At 38.5% G+C, this 18467-nt stretch overlaps 1 protein-coding gene across 1 annotated transcript in view; it reads left to right on the forward strand.

Annotated features, from left to right (window-relative positions):
- Nucleotides 1–18467, forward strand: part of LOC140526093 (adenylate cyclase type 10-like) — a 46326-nt gene that overhangs the window by 15702 nt on the left and 12157 nt on the right. The window contains 7 exon segments of the mRNA XM_072642031.1: nt 11023–11176; nt 11348–11537; nt 12490–12576; nt 14539–14810; nt 15366–15502; nt 16310–16435; nt 16641–16913. Coding sequence (XP_072498132.1) covers nt 11023–11176; nt 11348–11537; nt 12490–12576; nt 14539–14810; nt 15366–15502; nt 16310–16435; nt 16641–16913 — 1239 coding nt within the window.

An 18467-nucleotide genomic window follows, 5' to 3' on the forward strand; every position in this document is an offset into this window, starting at 1 on the left:
AGGCAGTGTGTACCATGGCATCTTTCAAGGAGCCAGAGAAAGAGTGAGGTTACCCTGCAGATGTATGCCTCTGTGTCTTGTTGTGGTACTCTCCGCAGCACTAGAGGCTCCTCCTTGCATAGGGTTGTTCAAGATAAAATGTTTCTGGAGAAAATCTTAAGGAAATGGCTTAGATTCCTTCCTGGATAACATGACATCCTGGGTAAGCTGAAGAAAAGAAGTGAGAATTACTAAAAACATTGTCAGAATTCTCAAAACACCATACCAGGAAGCTGGATTGACTGCTTGTATAGTGATTAGCAGGAGCCCTTCTTCACAGTATGTGAGCATATGCTAACATCCCCAGCAGGACAGGAGATTGATTATTCATATACCTGGGGCATTAACCAGTTCATCCTACAAATGTGTTCACATGACAGGTGATAAAATATTCGTAATAACATCAAAAGAGAGAAAAAATTAACTAGAGCTAAATCTTAACATAGTAGTATTAGCCTCTGTGGGATTAAGAGTCAGATAAGATCATACTTCAATCTAGGATCTGTTGTAGAGATTACTGCTAAAACTGTAGTGAGTAATGATCACTTAGTCAGTAAAAATACTTTTCTTTCACTTCCCCTAAATATATATCCTCCAATCAGGTTTTGGGACTGAGGCATGGAAAGGATCATAGCAGATTATAAGTACTGTTTTGGAGTTTCTTTTCTCTGGACATGAGTCAGGGGGTACTGCGTATAGGGAAGGAGATAGGGATGTTGAGGTCCAAGTTGGACCTTTTGCAGTGTGATTCATGAGGCTGCATTTGATGACTATGGCACTGGCATTCAGCAAGGTGTAGGATAGACTCTTTCAGCAGGGTTGGAGGGCATTTTTCTGCTAACGGATAGATGTAGTCTCTCCAGTGAACTTGTGACATGGTGAATTAAACAGAGATCAAAATCTGTTGATGAGTAGATGTAGTGTATTTCATCAGTGCTTTAAATTAATTCAGCACAGTTTCATTTGTTAACTGGAAATCTAAGTGATATGAGGCATCTAGAGGTCTACCTGATATTTGCATAGGCTATGTTATGAGAATCTCACATGGTATAAGGTTATGTTCACAGTGTTTCTAATCTGTTTGAGAGTGATGAGGTTATCAGGCCACTTTTCTGTGCAAATTATGGCTAAGCATGGTTTTATGTTTTGCAGTTTGGATTGTAAGTATGTTATAGGGTATTTGTTGTATGTTAAGTGCCTTATAGATATCTTTAATGATCTGAAGTATATATCCCTGTCACTATTGTAAGTGACAATCTGAATCTGGTAATGAGTTTCTTAAGGAGCTTCTTGGCAAATATATGTCAATAATAATAAGAACATATTCATAGGAACAGCTCGTGGGTAACTGAATGAAATCGACCTGCAAGTTTGCAAAGGGTCCAAATGATAGGGGTCAGGTAGCAGGTGTGATTTTTCTTCATTGCAAAATTTGTGGACCACATAAATCATGCAGAAGTTCTGTTATGGGAAGGAGGAAAAATTTGGAGTGAACCTATTTTTCTATATTGCTGTGATCATTCTCTCCTCACCCTTCTCCCCCCATGCCTTTAGTTTAGATGATCCTCAGAGCAGGTCAGAAAAGTAGAGAATGTGGAAGTAGCTCTCTCAGTGCCACCAAGTCACCAAGTGAGAAATGCCAAAGGGAGTCTTTTTGCAGAGAAGTGTCTGCCAGGGTGTCTGCTACCACTAATCTTTTTATCTTATTTTATTTTATTCAATTTTTGATCCCTGGCTAGTGGTGACTGATCTGTTGGTAGACAAATGAATGTCAGGAGCCTGAGGGACCCAGAAGGGGTCACATGCTCCATAAGGAAAGGGTCACATGAGCTTTACATTTAATAACAGGACCAGGTGGGGCATAACATCCATTATGGATATAGTCGCTAGATGAAGTGAGGAACATTGTTTGTTTCCATATTTGATCAAAAGCATATTTAGAATCAGTGTCACAGTCTTTGTCCTTTTCTCTTTTTAAAGCTGTAACATAGGCAAGAGGGAGTACAGTAAGTTTAACACTTTGACAGTAGTCATGAGGGAGTAAAACTGTTTCTATACAAAGTGTTGGATGTAGCAGATTATCCTATATCCAATTGTTCTTGAATATCCATTGAAGGCAGGAGCTATCTACCAGGAAGAGGAGAAGGTCAGGAACCTAAAGAGGACAATCCTTCAAGTCAAGCCTGAGAGTAAACAACTGTAAAGTAAAAAATAAAGCTACATGGTTTACCATCAGAAGGTGTAATTAACAGAGAATCAGCAGTAAGTAGAGGGCAGCTTCTCAGGGTCATATTGGTTATTGACAGCACAAGGTTTTTACTTTTAGTTAGTCTAGAGTTGGAAAAATGCTGACTTTGCCTTTTTAGAAAGAGCACCATGAATGAATGAAGGCCCCCTTCTTGACAGGAGGGCAGTGACTGAAACAGATCTGAGACATGAAGGCAAATGAGATGACACAGAATCCTAGTATAATAAGCAGTGGGCTAATGTTTTTTTTTTTTTTCCGTGAGTTAGGATCAGGACCCCAGGGCAGTACTTGTCCATATGACAAAATAAGGGGAAGGGAGGCTTGGGGCAAGGAGTAGTGGTAGAATTGGTTTCAGGGTAATGAATGCTGCTTCACTTCCTTTGAACCTTAGTAAAGGCTTATAAGTCGTTTCATAAGTGTTGTCCTGTAGGAATTTGTCTAGGGTTGACTGTCTACAGTAGCCAACATCCCCAAATCCTTGTGTCTGTCTTTTGAGAATAAAGTGGTAAGTTTTTTAAATGGTTTGAACTTTGTCAATGGAAAACAGTTTTTCCTCAGCTAAAATATCATGGTATAAATAAATAGCATTTATGGGGGGGAGAGAAAGAGGTAGCTTATTTTTAAAGGTTTTATGTCTGCCAACCACCAAGTTATTGAGGAGGACTAGAATATTTTATTTATGTATTTCCAGAGTCAGGGATGCATCCATATTGGTCAGAGGTGGAATCACCATGGAGCATAATAGAATAAGTCCTTTTTGAGATCTGGGAGAAAAGAATTAGAAATTTACTATGTCCCACAGAAGCCTTTACTAATTCTTCTTACCAAGAATTTTTTAGTAAAGTTTGAATCATTGGGGGCCACATATAGGCTACAAACTAATATTTCAAGGTTTCTCTAGGCATAACAGTCTCATTAATGGCTTGTTTATAGCCCAGGTTGAGTTATAGCAATTTACAAGTCTATAATTTTTCCTGTAACCTTTTTGGGTCTTTACCCCTTTTGGGAACCTTTGGATGAAATTACAAAGGTTGGTGGGCACTAGGAGATGTGAATAGTAATGATATTGCCCTCAGAAAGGTTAAAATCCTGACTTTGGTGTGGAGAAAAGGTTTCGTTTTGTTTTTTTGGAGGACAGTTTTAAGAATGGAAAGGAAGATTTTGGGAACTGAACTTAGAGTTTAGAACTTAGTTCAGGTTAGAGAGAGGAGAAGCATCCTGTTTCTAGCCATAGAGCAGAGGTGGGGGGCCCAAAAGGGGAAAATTGAGAGGTTAGAGAGATGAGAATAAGAAGTTACAGGTGCAGCTAGTCAGTACACCTCATACTCAGCAGGGTACTCTTTAAGGTGACAGGGTAGGAGGGTTATAACAGCAGTAGTATAGAAGAGCTGCATTGTTTGCATGGAGTCAGACAGAGTTGAGTGCATGTGGATTGACTTACCCAGTCTAGGATTACTTTCGTCTTATCTTTGGATTTATATTGCTCTGGAGAATTACAGATGAAGGGCTGTGATGAATTTGTGGGAACAATCAATTTCCCATTTATATATTTTAATTGTGATATGTTTCTCTTGTGAGTCTTTGTGACTTTTGTCCATGGACTCAGTTTTGTGTTTAGAAGCTTCTGAAATGCCAGTTTAAAAAAGTCATCTCATTGGGTTTTGTCTACCTTAGATCCAAGGAATTGGAGAGCTTTCTATAAATGTACCAATTGATCAAGATCAAATGATCCTTCTTCAGGGCATTGCTTTGAAGTTTCATTCCTGATGTAATAGTTCCTCTTGTCCTAAAACTTATATGACTAGGGAAAATAATGCTTATCTGTATAACTCTGGACTTTTCCTTAAGGAGAGCTGGAACTTGCTTAGACTGACTTTGCCTTATCTCAGTCACACACAAGCAGACAAGAAAGACTTATTCAAGGTGTCTGTTGTCACTCCTTTCCCAGCCAGCAAGCTACTTCATGGAAGAGAGGTTTGGCCTGTGGAAAATGCCCATAAATGTAACTCTCTGCGTATAGGGGGGAAACCTTACGTTGCATTGGGATCTCTGTCTTTAAGACACCTCATAGAAGAGGGGCTCAGCCCAGGGGAAACACTTGTTGAAATGAGTCTGCCCACAGAAAGCCTTTGTTGAAATGATGGTTGTTACCAAAGTGACTAGTAGCTCATAAGCCAGAGATACAGTGGGGGACATGTAAATCTGCACTGCCTAAGACTAATCACTGTCTGTGACAGTATTCATAGATTTGCATTCTAACTAGTTGATAAATGCTGCCTAATAGTTGTAATTTGTAGAAGTCCCCAAGTTTTTTTTTCTGTGTCCTTTAGGCATGTACTCATAAACAGATAATTACAGTCATCTGCAGTACTCCCCACCTGAAACTTCCTCCTGCTGTGCCAGCTGCCAATATTTATGACTAGATTTCCCCTTGCAGAAGTCCAAAGCCTTGCAGATTTCCTTATACACATGCGTGCATGTATGCGCGCACACACACACACACACTCTCATACGTATTTATTCTCACTCTCACTCTCCTGGGGGTGCAGATAGTATAGAGTACAGAGAGGCAATTCAGATCTTCCCTTCCACAACAGCTTTCTTTTCTTCCTGAACCTAGGTGTATCTACTATGTTGTGTGCAGGTGCTTAAACAGGTTCTGTCTATTGAATTACACTCAAGAACAAACTGACATAAAATCAAAGCACAGTAACAGAAAGGAAAGAAAAATTTTTTCTCTGATCAGTCAGAAAAAGAAAAAGAATCCAATTCCTCAGATTTGGGCATGGAATCTTCAGGTTGTTCTACTCTAAGGCTCCAATAGAGATTGTCAAATCTTCCTCCTTATCTTCATCTCTGAGAGGGATGAACTCCATAGGTTTTTTCCATCTGGATTCATGTGCTTGATTCCCAGACAACCCCCAAAGAACTGTCATGGTAATAATGACCATAACTTGCATTCTTAAGGATAGACAAGCAAAAATTTTTATTCAGCTGTACAGACACAAAGACATATGTAGCTATGGGAGGATGCTTTAATCAATTCCTCTTTCATGGAAGCACTTTTTTACATTCTCAGAAAGACCATTTCTGTCCGCACTAGCACGGCAGTTTTTTGACAGGATCACTACATTAGGAGATAAAGAGAATATTGTAGATATGATTTATTTAGACTCCTGCCAGCTTTTAAAGAAGTGTCTCATGCTGTAACTGGAGAGAAGCTAAAGAGATGTGGATGAGATGATTTATCAGATGGATTCAGGACTGGCTTGATGGCCAGACTCCAAAGTCAGCATGGTCTGTGCTGGACCCTGTGCTCTTTTAACATTCTCATCAGTTTCACCAATGTCTTGGATATAGGCATAGATGTTATTCTCATCAAGTCTGTAGATAACGTAAAGCTAGGGATAGCTGACATAATGGGTGACAGAGTCAGGATCCAGCGGGATCTTGATGGGTTAAAGCACTGAGTCAAATCAAATGAGGTGAAATTCAGTAGGGATAGATTTATTGTCTTTCACTTGTGTAAAAATATCAGTTTCACAAGTATAAGATAAGGGAGGAATAGTTAACAATTGTTCAGAAAAAAAATTTTTTTTTAGTGGACTGCAAACTCAGTATATGATATAGAAATCAAAATATTTAATGTGATCTTGGGCTGCCATAACAGGGGCATACTTTCCTGGAAATATGGAGGCAGTCCTACATGGTCTTCCCTGGTTTGACAGATTGTCTTCACTTCTAGGCAATACAGTTTAAGAATGACATTGATGAAGTTGGAAGGTGTTTAGAGAAAGGCAGCCTGGATGGTGAAGGGCCTTGAACTGTTGTCATGAGCACTGATTGAAGGAACTGAGCATTTTTACCCTGGAAAAGAGAAAACCTGTGAAAGAGGGATTCATGATTCAAACTGTCTTCAAGTATTTGAAGAGCTGTCATGTGGAAGACAGATTAAACTTGTTCTGTTTGGTCTCCAAAAGCTGAACTAGGGAAAAAAGGTATGGAAGTTACAGAGGCCAGTTTAGGTTAGATATCAGGGAAAGCTTGCTATCACTTAAGATCTGTTGAAAGGGGAATAGTTTGTCTCAGGAGCTGATGAATTCTCTTTCCTTGGAGGATGCTTTCAAGTGGAAGCTAAATAACCACTGTTGGATAGGTTATAGTGGAGATTCAAGTATAGGCTGGACTAGATGGCTGCTTAGGTCCCTTCCAGCTCTCAAATTATTGACCCTTTACTGTTCCAGTTCCTATAATTTTCATTCAGCAATCTATAATATGAAGCACATCAGTGAAGCTTCTACCTTCATGGGACATAGGTTATGAGATTGCCATAATACCATCTCCCCTTCTGTAGCCTGGCACAGACTTCCCTGCCCCTCCCTCTTCACTTCTGCCTAGGAGTTCCCAGATTCCTTCAAGTTTCAGTCCCCTTGTCACCTCCTACATGAAACTTTTCTCAGTCCCATCCATTTTTAGTCTTCTCTCTTCCTCTGCTGAATTACTTTGTATTTATTTTGTATCTGTTTTGTATTCATTGAGATAAGAATACATATTGTTTCACTTTAATAGAATGTAAACTCCTTGAGAATAAGGACTGTTTCAATTTTACCTTTGTGCTAGTGATATAATGTTTGGCATATAATAGGCATTTAATAAATGATTATTTAATTGAATTAGCTGTGCCCTGTACACTTCCAACTTTGATTTTCAGGTGGCTATGACAGTAGGAAGTGTTGGAAAGATTATTTTGGAGATTACTATTTGTGTTTCTTAAATTGAACTCTGCTTCTTCCTGGAACCTCCACTATTTCCCACGGTCACTACCCCCTTTCCACACTCCTCACCCCTAAGCAGGATATTAGTGAAATAGACTTAATGAGTTTTCCAGTGACTTTGCCAAGCTCCTTGGTTCACTTTCCCCCCATAACAACTGAGAGTGTTTTCCAGCTACTCCTGCCCCTCTCCTTGCTAACCAAAGGACATCAATTTGTGTGTTGTGGGATTTAATGGTCTAGAGTAGGTGTTCTTAATCTGGGGTCCATATAAACTTTCAAAATTTATTTTTAATTTTTTTTGTTTAACATTTTATTTTTCCTCAGTTTCGTGTAAAAATAATTTTTAACATTCTTTTTTTAAAACCTTGAGTTTCAGATTTTCTCCCTTCCTCCCTCCACTTCCTCCCTCCCACTCCCACATTGAGAAGGCAAACAATTCTATATAGGTTATACCTGTGTAGTCATGCAAAACATTTCCATAGTATGTTGTAAAAGAAAACATAGACACAAAAAAAGAACTTAAAATAAAGTTTAAAAACTATGCTTCAATCTGACACCATCAGTTCTTTCTCTGGAGGCAGATAGCATATTTCATCATAAGTCCTTCAGAGTTGTCTTGGATTGTATTGCGGAGAATAGCTAAATCATTCATAGCTGATCAAGTTACAATATTGCTGTTACTGTGTATATAGTACATCTAACTTTGCATCAGCTCATATAAGTCTTTCTAGGTTTTTCTGAGCTCATCATTTCTTATAGTACAATAATATACCACCATAATCACATACCACAGTTTGTTCAGTCATTCCCCAATTGATGGCATCCCCTCAATTTCCAATTTTTTGCCACCTAGAAAAGAGCTGTTATAAATATTTTTTGTACATATAGGTCCTTTTCCTTTTGTTTTTTTTATCTCTTTTGGGATGCAGACCTAGTAGTGGTATTGCGAGGTCAAAGGGTGTAGGGGTATGAATGGTTTTATAGCCCTTTGGGTATAGTTCCAAATTGCTGTACAGAATGGTTTAATTAGTTCACAACTGCACCAACAGTACATTAATGTTTCGTTTTCTCCACATCCCCTCCAACATTTGTCATTTACCTTTTCTATCATACTAGCTAGTCTAATAAGTATGAGATAGTACCTCAGAATTGTTTTAATTTGCATTTCTCCAATCAGTGGTAAGTTAGAGCATTTTTTGGTATGGCTGTAGATAGCTTTGATTACTTCATCTGAAAACTGATCATATCTTTTGATCATTTATATATTTGGGAATGGCTTTTATTTTTATAAATTTGACTCAGTTCTTTATATGTTTGAGAAATGAGGCCTTTATCAGAGAAACTTGCTTCAAATTTTTTCACAATTACTATTGCTAACTGTATTTCCCTCTATCCTGTTTCTCCCTCTCCCTTGTTTATTCTATTCTCTCTCTTCTTTAACCCTGTCCCTCCTCAAAAGTGTTTTGCTTCTAACTACCCCCTCTGCCTTCCCTTCTGTCACATCCACCCCCATCTCCTATCCCCTTGCTCTGCAGGGTAAGATAGATTTCTATACCCAATTGAGTGTATATGTTGTTCCCTTTTTGAGCCAATCTGAGTAAGGTTCACTTACTCCCCCTCCCCCTCTTGCCCTCCACTGTAAAAGCTTTCTATTGCCTCTTTTATGTGACATGATTTACCCCGTTCTACCTCTCTCTTTCTCTTGCTCTCAGTACATTCCTCTCTCATCCCTCAATTTTATTTTTTAGGTATCATCCCTTCATGTTCAATTCATACCTGTGACCTCTGTCTACATATGCTTCTAACCATCCTAATTATGAGAGAGTTTTTATGAGTTACAAATATCATTTTCCCATGTAGGAATGTATATAGTTTAACTTTATTAAGTCCCTAATTATTTCCCTTTCCTGTTTACCTTTATATGTTTTTCTTGATTCTTGTATTTGAAAGTTAAGTTTTCTATTCAACTCTGGTCTTTTCATCAAGAATACTTGAAAGTCCTCTATCTCATTGAAGGTCCATTTTTTCCCCTAAAGGATTATGCTCAGTTTTGCTGGGTAGGTGATTCTTGGTTGTAATCCTAGCTCTTTTGCCCTCCAGGGTATCATATTCTAAGCCCTCTGATCCTTTAATAGAAAAGCTGCTAAATCTTGTGTTATCCTGACTTTTCTTTTTGACTGCTTGTAATATTTTCTCCTGTACCTGGGAACTCTGGAATTTGGCTATAATATTCCTGACATTTTTTATTTTGAAATCTCAGGAGGTGATCGATGAATTCTTTCAATTTCTATTTTACCCTCTAGTTCTAGAATATCAGGGCAGTTTTCTTGATGATTTCTTGGATGTCTGGGCTCTTTTATTGATCGTGACTTTCAGGTAGTCTAATAATTTTAAAATTATCTCTCCTGGATCTGTTTTCCATCTCAGTTGTTTTTTCAGTGAGATATTTCATATTGTCTTCTATTTTTTGATTCTTTTGTTTTATTGATTTGTTTTGTTGTTTCTTGATTTCACACAAAGTCATCAGCTTCCATTTGTTCCATTTTAATTTTTTAGGAATTATTTTCTTAAGTGAGCTTTTCAACCCCCTTTTCCATATGGCCTAGTCTGTTTTTTATGATGTTATTTCCTTCAGTATTTTTTTGTCTCTCCTTTAGCAAGCTGTTGACTTTTTTTTGTGATTTTCTTGCATTACTCTCATTTCTCTTCTCAATTTTTCTACTATTTCTGTTGCTTTATTTTCAGAATCCTTTCTGAGATCTTCCATGGCCTGAGACCAATTCCTATTTTTCTTGGAGGCTTTGGATGTAGGAGCTTTGACTTTGTTTTCTTCTGAGTGTGTGTTTTAATCTTCCTTGTCACTAGTAACTATACTATAGTAACTTTCTGTAGTCAGAGGTTTTTTGTTGTTGTTGTTTGCTCATTTCCCCAGCCCATTACTTGATTTTTAACGCTTTGTTTAAGTAACATTCTGCTTCCAAGGTGGAGGGTGCACTGTCCCAAGCTTCAGGGATTTTGTGCAATTGTGTGATGTAAGGAGAGGTGTTTACTAGTCTCCTGGCCTGTGCTGTGGTCTGTGAACAACTACAAACACTCTCTACTGTAGCTGTAAGCTCTGCTATGCTAGTGCCCCTCCTCACCCTGTGACTGCCACTCTGCACTGTGGCCTGGGTCCAAGTATAGGCAAAGTAATAGTCCTTAGTGTTAGCAAACAGACCCCTGTAATCTCCTTCTGACCAGTTGTTGGACCCCCTTACCATCTGTGGGCTGAGAACTCTAGAAACAGCTGCTGCCACAGTTGATTCATTCACTCCCAAAGTCTGCTCCTGGTTTGCTGGGGCCTGAGCTGTGCTGGCATGGGCTGTGCTGGACTTTCAACATGGTGCAGCAGACCTTTCCAGCCAACCTTCCAAATTGTCTTGGGCTGGAAATTAATTTGACTCTGTCTTTTTGTGGGTTCTGTTGCTCTAGAGTTTGCTTAGAGTCATTTTTTAAAGGTATTTGGAGGAGTTTGGGGGAGAACTCGAGCGAGTCCCTGCTTTTACTCCACCATCTTGGCTCTGCCTTCTGATCCATGAACTTTTAAAAAAATATATTTTGAGAATTCTGTTTCAGTATAATTGGTTTTCTATGTATGTAAGCCTATGTATTTTATTTTGTGTATTTAAAAACATTCCAAGAAGGGATCTATGAGTTTCTCCAGACTGCCACAGAGGTCCATGAAGCAAAAATGTTAAGAACCCCTGTTTGAGAGTAACCCCTCAAACTACCATATATCCTAATACATGTTAAGTTTGGAGCAGATAAATTAAAAATAGCTTGCATTTTAAAGTCCTCATTGGGCTTTCCAGGGACCATTATAAAGCCATCCTAAGACGCCATTCTCCAAGTCATAACATTAAATGTTAAGTGAGCATTTTTTGTACAAGGCAGAAATGGTAAGGGCTCTGTTTCTTTCAGGCCGCGAAAAAGAACTAGAAGCCTTTCAGATGGCATTGCAGAAATGTGTGCAGCAGAAGGAAGGACAAGCAGTTCTATATGAAGGTGCAAAGGGCTATGGGAAAAGTCAGCTGTTAGCAGAAATAGACTACCTGGCTCAGAAAGAGGGGCACAGGTGATGACTGTTTCTCTTCTATCTTCTCTTGCCCTTTCCCTTCCTTTTCTTCCTTGCTCTCACTCTGTCTCAAACACACACATAATATACTCCAAGCTCAGATCCTGAGCAGTTTACTGAATGACTTTTTTCTGTAATATGGAACTCAGTGGTGAACTACTATGTCAACAGGGTTTTGGCAATGGAGCTGAAGAAAACAGATGCTGGACAGTGCTTCTATGCCATCCAGACACTTATGGCTATCTTCTTTGAGATTGACTTGTGTCCACCTCATGATCGTCAACGGCTCCTCCGTAGCCACCTTTGTGGGGTAGTAGAAGAACCACTTCACTGCATTTTCAATGAGCTGTTCTTTGTGAAGGTGATGGAGGCAGTGACTTTTCTTGTTTAAATTGGTTGATTGGCTGATGTCGGTTCTTATTAACGATAGGATTTGGGATCAAGTTATCCTCCAATATCCTTTGGACTTTGCCTCCTAATCTAGTCTTCTTAAACCATAGTGGTTTTAAAGCATTGCTCCTTTCATGATTTTGTCTCAACCCTGACCTATTAGCAGCCTTATTCAGAAGTACAATTCCTTAGTCTAGAAACTCATTTCTTTTCCTGCCCTGACTTTATCTGTGCAAGCCTGTCTTGCACTTCATTCGTAGGAATTGCTATATCATGGATACTACTAATTATTCATCACAGGGTTGGCCAGTCAGCCTGGGGCACTACTTTGTACTAAAGATGTAGAGGAAGAAATCCATCTTAGCTTCTTCACATTACTCAGAAGCCTGTGCCAGGAAATGCCAGTAGTTTTTTGTTTTTTTTTTCCCCTGAGCACTCTGATATCCAAATCCAATCCCAGAACTCTGGAACTACCCAACTGGGCCCTGGGCTGTACACTTCAGGAATATTCCACAATCTTGAGTATGCAGTGCTCTCTTCTGTTAGGAATGGTCTTACAAATCTAAAACTTGCATATTTCTCAAAGTGGTAGAGAGAACATTGGATTTGGAATCAGAAGGTTGGTTTCAACCCTAGCTTTGCTATGTAAATCCTGTGTGATCTTGGACAAGTCAGTTGAAGTTGTTTTGACTCTAGTTTCCTCACCTTTAGACTGAGGGAGGCCATACTAGGTGATCATTTATACCTTTCCAACTGTAAAATACTGTGTACTCTATAAAGGAATTCCCTTTCTCCTGTCCTTTGCTTATCAGAACTGAATATTCCTCAACTGCTGGTTTCCTTTGAGTAGTCTCCCTGTTTGAGTGTTATTGATTGGAGAGGTGCTTTAAAAATAGTAATTCTTGAATTATTTTTCTGGCCAGTTTCCCTTGTCCTTCATAGTTTCCCACATGGATGATCTAGACAGACAGAAGAAAGTTAAAGTCTGTTTCATCCAGTTGCTCCAGGAGGTGGGTATGTTTGTCATATGCAAAGAATTCTGTCCATATTTATCCACATTTCAACTTAATCATGATAAAGAACACTTTCACTTTCTCACGTTATCACCTACTTTGTTATCACCTACTTTGCCTACTTCCTCTGTTGAAGTTGCTGTCTATAATATTAATTTTAAATGTAAACAGGAGCCCTACAGGAACTCAAAATATGCTTGAAAACTAAAACACCTCATTACTTCACCTGCCACAAAGGAATGGGAAGTAGAAAGACAGGAAACTTAAAAGAGACAGCCACTTTACCTACTAAGAGTGTTATTTGCCCCATTCTGAGATGTGGTATTCATTCCCAACACATTGTTGTTTTTTTGTATGCCCCCAAAATGTCCCTAATGTCCTTGTGGCTTCAAAGGCAAAAATATTATAGTCATTGTTTGTAGCACACATTACTAGGAGGATACAACATAATCACAAATAAATATGTATAAAATAATTTAAAGAAAAAGAATTTTAATAACAGGAAGAGTTTCATGTAGAAGATGTCACCTGGGTTATGGTGAGAAGGAAGCTAGGAATTTTATGAGACACAGGTGAGCAGGGAATATAATCAGTCAGTTTTATTATGGATTTTTGTTCAATGACTAGCGATTAATAGAGCAGCACTGTTTTCTAAGCTCCTTTCATTGCATATGTTTAATGTGAATTAAATATCTTGTGGATTAGTCTGGGAACAAAATGTTCATTTTTAACATTGTATCAATAGGAGAAAGTATTCCCAGTTCCAAACATTTTAACAAGCATTTCACAATAAGACTTGTTTGAAAGGTGAAGACTGTTGGTGATACAGGGAAAGGACAAAGGGAAAGTATGTCAGGAAATGATTGTACAAAGCAAAAGACATCAGTAAAACTTTAAAAATTGGTGATTGCCTTTCCACAGGTTTTCCAGTTTGAATTAGTTCTCTAGATTGTTCAATTTAATTTTCCTTTTGAACAACTTTGGTCTGAGTGCTAATAGAAAATAAATATTTAAATTAAATTCTATATAAGGTTCAGCAAATTAGAGCAATTCTTTGCAGTTATTTTTTTTTCTATTCAGATTCCTGTGTTTTAGAAGTATGAGTATGAAAACAGAGACAAAGAAATGTTGTTTTGGTGCTACCTCCTATTTTGATTTATCCACACAATTGTGTTCCGCTTCCATTATTGCAGAAAATTGAGAGTTGTTAGGTAATCTATATGGCAAGTGTTCTATTTGCAAAAGATCTTTTTTGCATGTCCACCGAATGTGGTTACCCAAGCAGCAGGTATATGTGGGACTATGCCTTGGGCAAACTAAGTTTTTGGTAGATCAAGAAATGTTTTCAAAACATTTGTGCTATCTATTGACAACATCTTTCCAGGTTTTTTTTTTTTTGGATATCTTAGACATTTTTTTTTTTTACATTTGAATTACATTTGCAACTCAGAAGATAATAACTTAGAGTATTTTCTGTTCCAAAAATTTTCTTAGCAAGTAAATATGGGAGCAGTCAGAAGAAGTAAAAAACTGACTTTAGAGTCAGGAAGACCTGGTTTCAAGTCCTACTATTGTCATGTATTGGCTTTGTAACCTTGGGCCTAACTATTTAATTTCTCAGTGCCCAGTTTCCCCAGACAGTTCTCTAAGACTATAATTTGCAAAGCAATTGCTGATGTGCTCACCAGGAATTCCTATACCAGTTAAGTCACAGTTCTTGTAAAATAAAAGTTAAATATTAACTGGACATAGAATACATTTCTAAGAGACTTGCCCTGTGCTGAACTGGCCTTAAGCCCCTCAGGTCATGGATGGATAAATGAATCTGTTCACTTTCCCAACTTTAAAAATAGTGGTTCTCAAATAAGTTAATAGTATGAAATTCCCAATAGGCTTAGAAATTTGGAGCTTTTATATTTAATTTAGAAATCTTTGTTCTTTCTTTACTGTTGTTTTAAGGCAGTGAAGGAAGAAACACTGATTTTCCTCATTGATGAGGCCCAGTACATAGACACGGCCTCTTGGGAGTTTTTGGTGACATTGCTCTCCAGTGTTCCTGTTGTCATGGTGATGACCCTATCGTCCACACCTGCCCTATGTAATTTGGCACAGATTTTCATACGAAGCCCCCAAGCTGCCTACGTGACTCTGCCAGTACTCGAACCTCCCTCATTGCTGGAGATGGTGTGTCAGGATCTGGGGGTGGTGAGCATCCCCCGAGAGCTGCAGATGTGAGTGGCCAACACTATAATATAAGGGAGTAGGTCCAGGTTTCCCTTACACAGGGAATGGGAAGGATACTGTTAATGGTAGTGGATTTAATGACAAGTTAGTACCTGGATCACAAGGAAACCACCATGGATTATCTATAGAAAAGCTTAAATATATATAATCAACTTTTGATAGATGTATGGGATCCCTTTGTGAGTTGTCTGTAACTAGACCAGCTTCCCGCGCTGTCCCCAAGACCCCTTCTTAGGGATTACTACTTTATTAATAATATAAGGCAGACAAAATTAGGAAAATCAATCTCATAATATTGCTTACCATTATATATAACCCTTTAAACCTTTAGAAAGTCATATGCATTGCAAAGCTAAAAAAAGAAATTATTTCTTATAAATTATCTACTATATTATGTCCTCTTTGCAATTACTTTTCTTTTTCAGTGCTGATTATATAGATGTGAATCTAACAAAGGAAGATTAGCATCTAACTGTGAACTAGCCTTAAGTCCCTTTCACATGGTCGTTTTTAGTCAGTCCCCTATATTTCTGTTTTTGCAGCTACTTTCTCCACAGGAGCTTTGGTGTACCCCTCTACTGTGAGCTCCTGTGCCAGAACCTCCTTTCCTGGGAGGTGCTGCTCTTTCATGTCCTACAGAAAGAGGAGGAGGAGGATAGCAAATGGGAGATGCTTACCAGTAAGCTTATTTACCTGCTACAGGTTCTTGACATGCCTAACCTGCTGTAATGTCTTTCCCAGGAGGAGACCATTCCACCACACCTGCCTTATGGGGCAGATACTTTTTCTTACTGATAATTAGGGTTTCTTTCATAGAATGATAGGCTGTTTCTTCCCTGCCCTTTTAACAGTGCCCTCCATGAAGGTATTTTGAAATTCATCTGATGGCAGCACCTAATAGCAATAACTTGTTTGGCCAGACATCAGTGGGTACAACATACGTAAACAAAATAAAAAAAAAAACAACTATTGGCAGTACGTAATTAAAGCAAGGAACTAACATCAAAGGTGACATATTTTGCAAGTTCAGAGTTTGGGTTAAATAAATAAAGGAATACTTATTAAAACTATGATGCAAAGAAATGGAGGGATATAATAAGGTGAACAGAAAGGAGGCTGTTCATTTATATGTGTGTGTATATTATACACAAATACATGTATTCACACATACATATAATACATATGGTACATATGTATATTATCATATGTGTACATGTGTATGTGTGCATATATTTGCATGTGTGTGTATATGTATGTATGAATGAATGACAACCAAAGGTTTGGAGGCAAAAGAATAAGGAACTAGCAGGGGGAGCCATAAAAAGTCATTGTGTTTGGCAAAGATATAGATTGTTATTATTAGCAAGTAAGGACAGGGAAAGTGAAGCTAGTTAATTTTCACTTAGATTCACTCTGTCTTCTTGTAGCTTTTGATTTGGAATCCAAATTACTGAGCAATGATATTTTCTGTCGGTCATCTCCATAGCCAATGCCACCAAATCAGCAATGTATAAGGTTTCCCCCACCACCAGCTCTGAAGAGGAGCTTTACATCTGTACTGTCAGGGAGGATGTGAATCTGAATACACTCTTTCTTCCATCTTTGTTAAAAGGTGAGCCCTCTGTAGATCCCAATTATATTGGTTTCAGATGTCTTTGTCCATCATTAGCTTTCTGTGTGACCAAAGGCAGGCCATTTAAAATCTTTTGTCTTCACTTTCTTTTTTCCTTCACTGAGCTGAGAGAAGAATCTTACTTCTGAGAGAAATAAGTAATGAAACCAGCTAAATGTGTTATTATCGATTTCTTTTTCTATAGAAATAGCAGTAATCCAACTGGATGGGCTAAGCCCTGCACAACAAATGTTGGTCAAGTATGCAGCCATCATTGGACATAGGTTTCCCATAGACCTTTTGCAGCACCTCCTGCCTGGATGGACCAAGAAGAAGATGCAACATGTGTTAAGGTCTCTTATGGAGTCACAGGTGCTTTGCTTGGTCAACAGAAGTGAAGAGACTACACTTGGGTCAACTCTGACTCCCTATTCAATCTCACTGATAACCCAAGCAGAAAAGCAGAGGGGAGAATTAGGTGAGCATAGGCCACTGCTTGATACTTAGTCTTGGAAATGGTTTCAAATAAGGGTTCCTATAATGACCTGGGAGGGCAAAGTCTTAATCTGGGAATTTCATGGAAATATTAAAGAAGGAGACATCAGTCTATAAAGGTGTTCAAAGAGAAGACAGAAAAAAAAGTGAAAGAGACATGAATGCAGGCAAGAAAACATTCATAGGCCCACCCCACTTGATGGTTGGTTGTTGTCCTTTGTCTTTGAAGAGGACCAAAATGACATCACCATGATAAAGTGAAATTTCACTGTGTCTGACTGTTGCTGATCAGATCAATACGAGCTTGAAATGCTCTACCACAGGTTGGGCACAGGTAGTCCATGTGAATATTTGGGGTGGATAGCTCAAATTTGTGCATCCTGTATTTACTTTGTGCTGTCTCAATTCTGCTTTGCTCAAAGAGCACAGCACCCTTTCTGATGTGGGCACGCTATGCTGAGTGGTCCTGTGCTAGTGTCTCCCATGTTGCACAGTCAAATCCAGAGTTCTTGAGAGAGACCTTGAAAGTGTCCTTGTATCATTTCTTCTGGCAACCATGCAAGTTCTTCATAAAATAGTCTTTTTGGCAGGTGTGCTTGGCAGTATTATTTAGCTAATGTCATATTTCTGAAAAACCAATTAAGCATATTAAGTAGGGTGTCCTAGAAGCCAAACTAATATTTAATCAGATTTAAGTTGTTCCTGATGTGTGCCATTCTTAGAATGCCCTTGCTACCCCTTTTTGCCTCTTGAATTAAAATCAACGCAGTGTGTCCTCCAGGAATGGTTTAGTGATCCCTATCAACAACAGCCTTCCTTTAATGTCTTGTAACATTTTGTGGGCTCCTCTATTAAACATTTAAGAATTATTTTATATTATATTTCCTGTGTATATGTCATTTCTTCCTACCAAAATGTAAAATGTATTAATATGGATAAAGTATAATGATGTAGAAAGTCAAATAATATCACTCCCATGTGTATAGCCCTTTGTTTTACAAAGCTTGTGAGCAAGTAGTGATGTGTAGAAACTGTGGTTTGTGAAAATGAGTGACCTACCCAAGGTCACACAACTCATATGCATGCTAGCCAAGTTTCTTGCCTTCAGGCCTCATGCACTTTCTACTTCATGACCCTACTTCCTAAGAAGTTCTTTGGAGTTTATCACTAATGTGTTCTCTTTCTGCTTTTTCCTGTTTCCTCCTTTTTGCGAGGAATAGGCAGCATCACTTTGAGATAAATGCAAAATTTCTAGTTTTATTGACCCTCCCTCTAGAGGAGGGATGTCAGTGAGCAGTTGAACAGATTTGCTGTGAATAAAAGAGGAGCATGTTTGAATGGACAGAACGCTGGACTGAGCAGGGGGCTGCAAGCCCAGCAAGAATCATTTCAGTGAGCCTAGTTGGTATTTTGTGCTCTTCAAATCCAGATGTTGTTGGGGAGCTTTTATTTCAAAGTAAAAAAAAATGCTTCTGGATTCTATACTGCTTGCATTGACCTTGCTACTATTGTTCAGTCCTTTGACTCTTTTCAGTTA

Source organism: Notamacropus eugenii, chromosome 2, assembly GCF_028372415.1.
Source record: "Notamacropus eugenii isolate mMacEug1 chromosome 2, mMacEug1.pri_v2, whole genome shotgun sequence".
Classification (NCBI taxonomy): Eukaryota; Metazoa; Chordata; class Mammalia; order Diprotodontia; family Macropodidae; genus Notamacropus; species Notamacropus eugenii.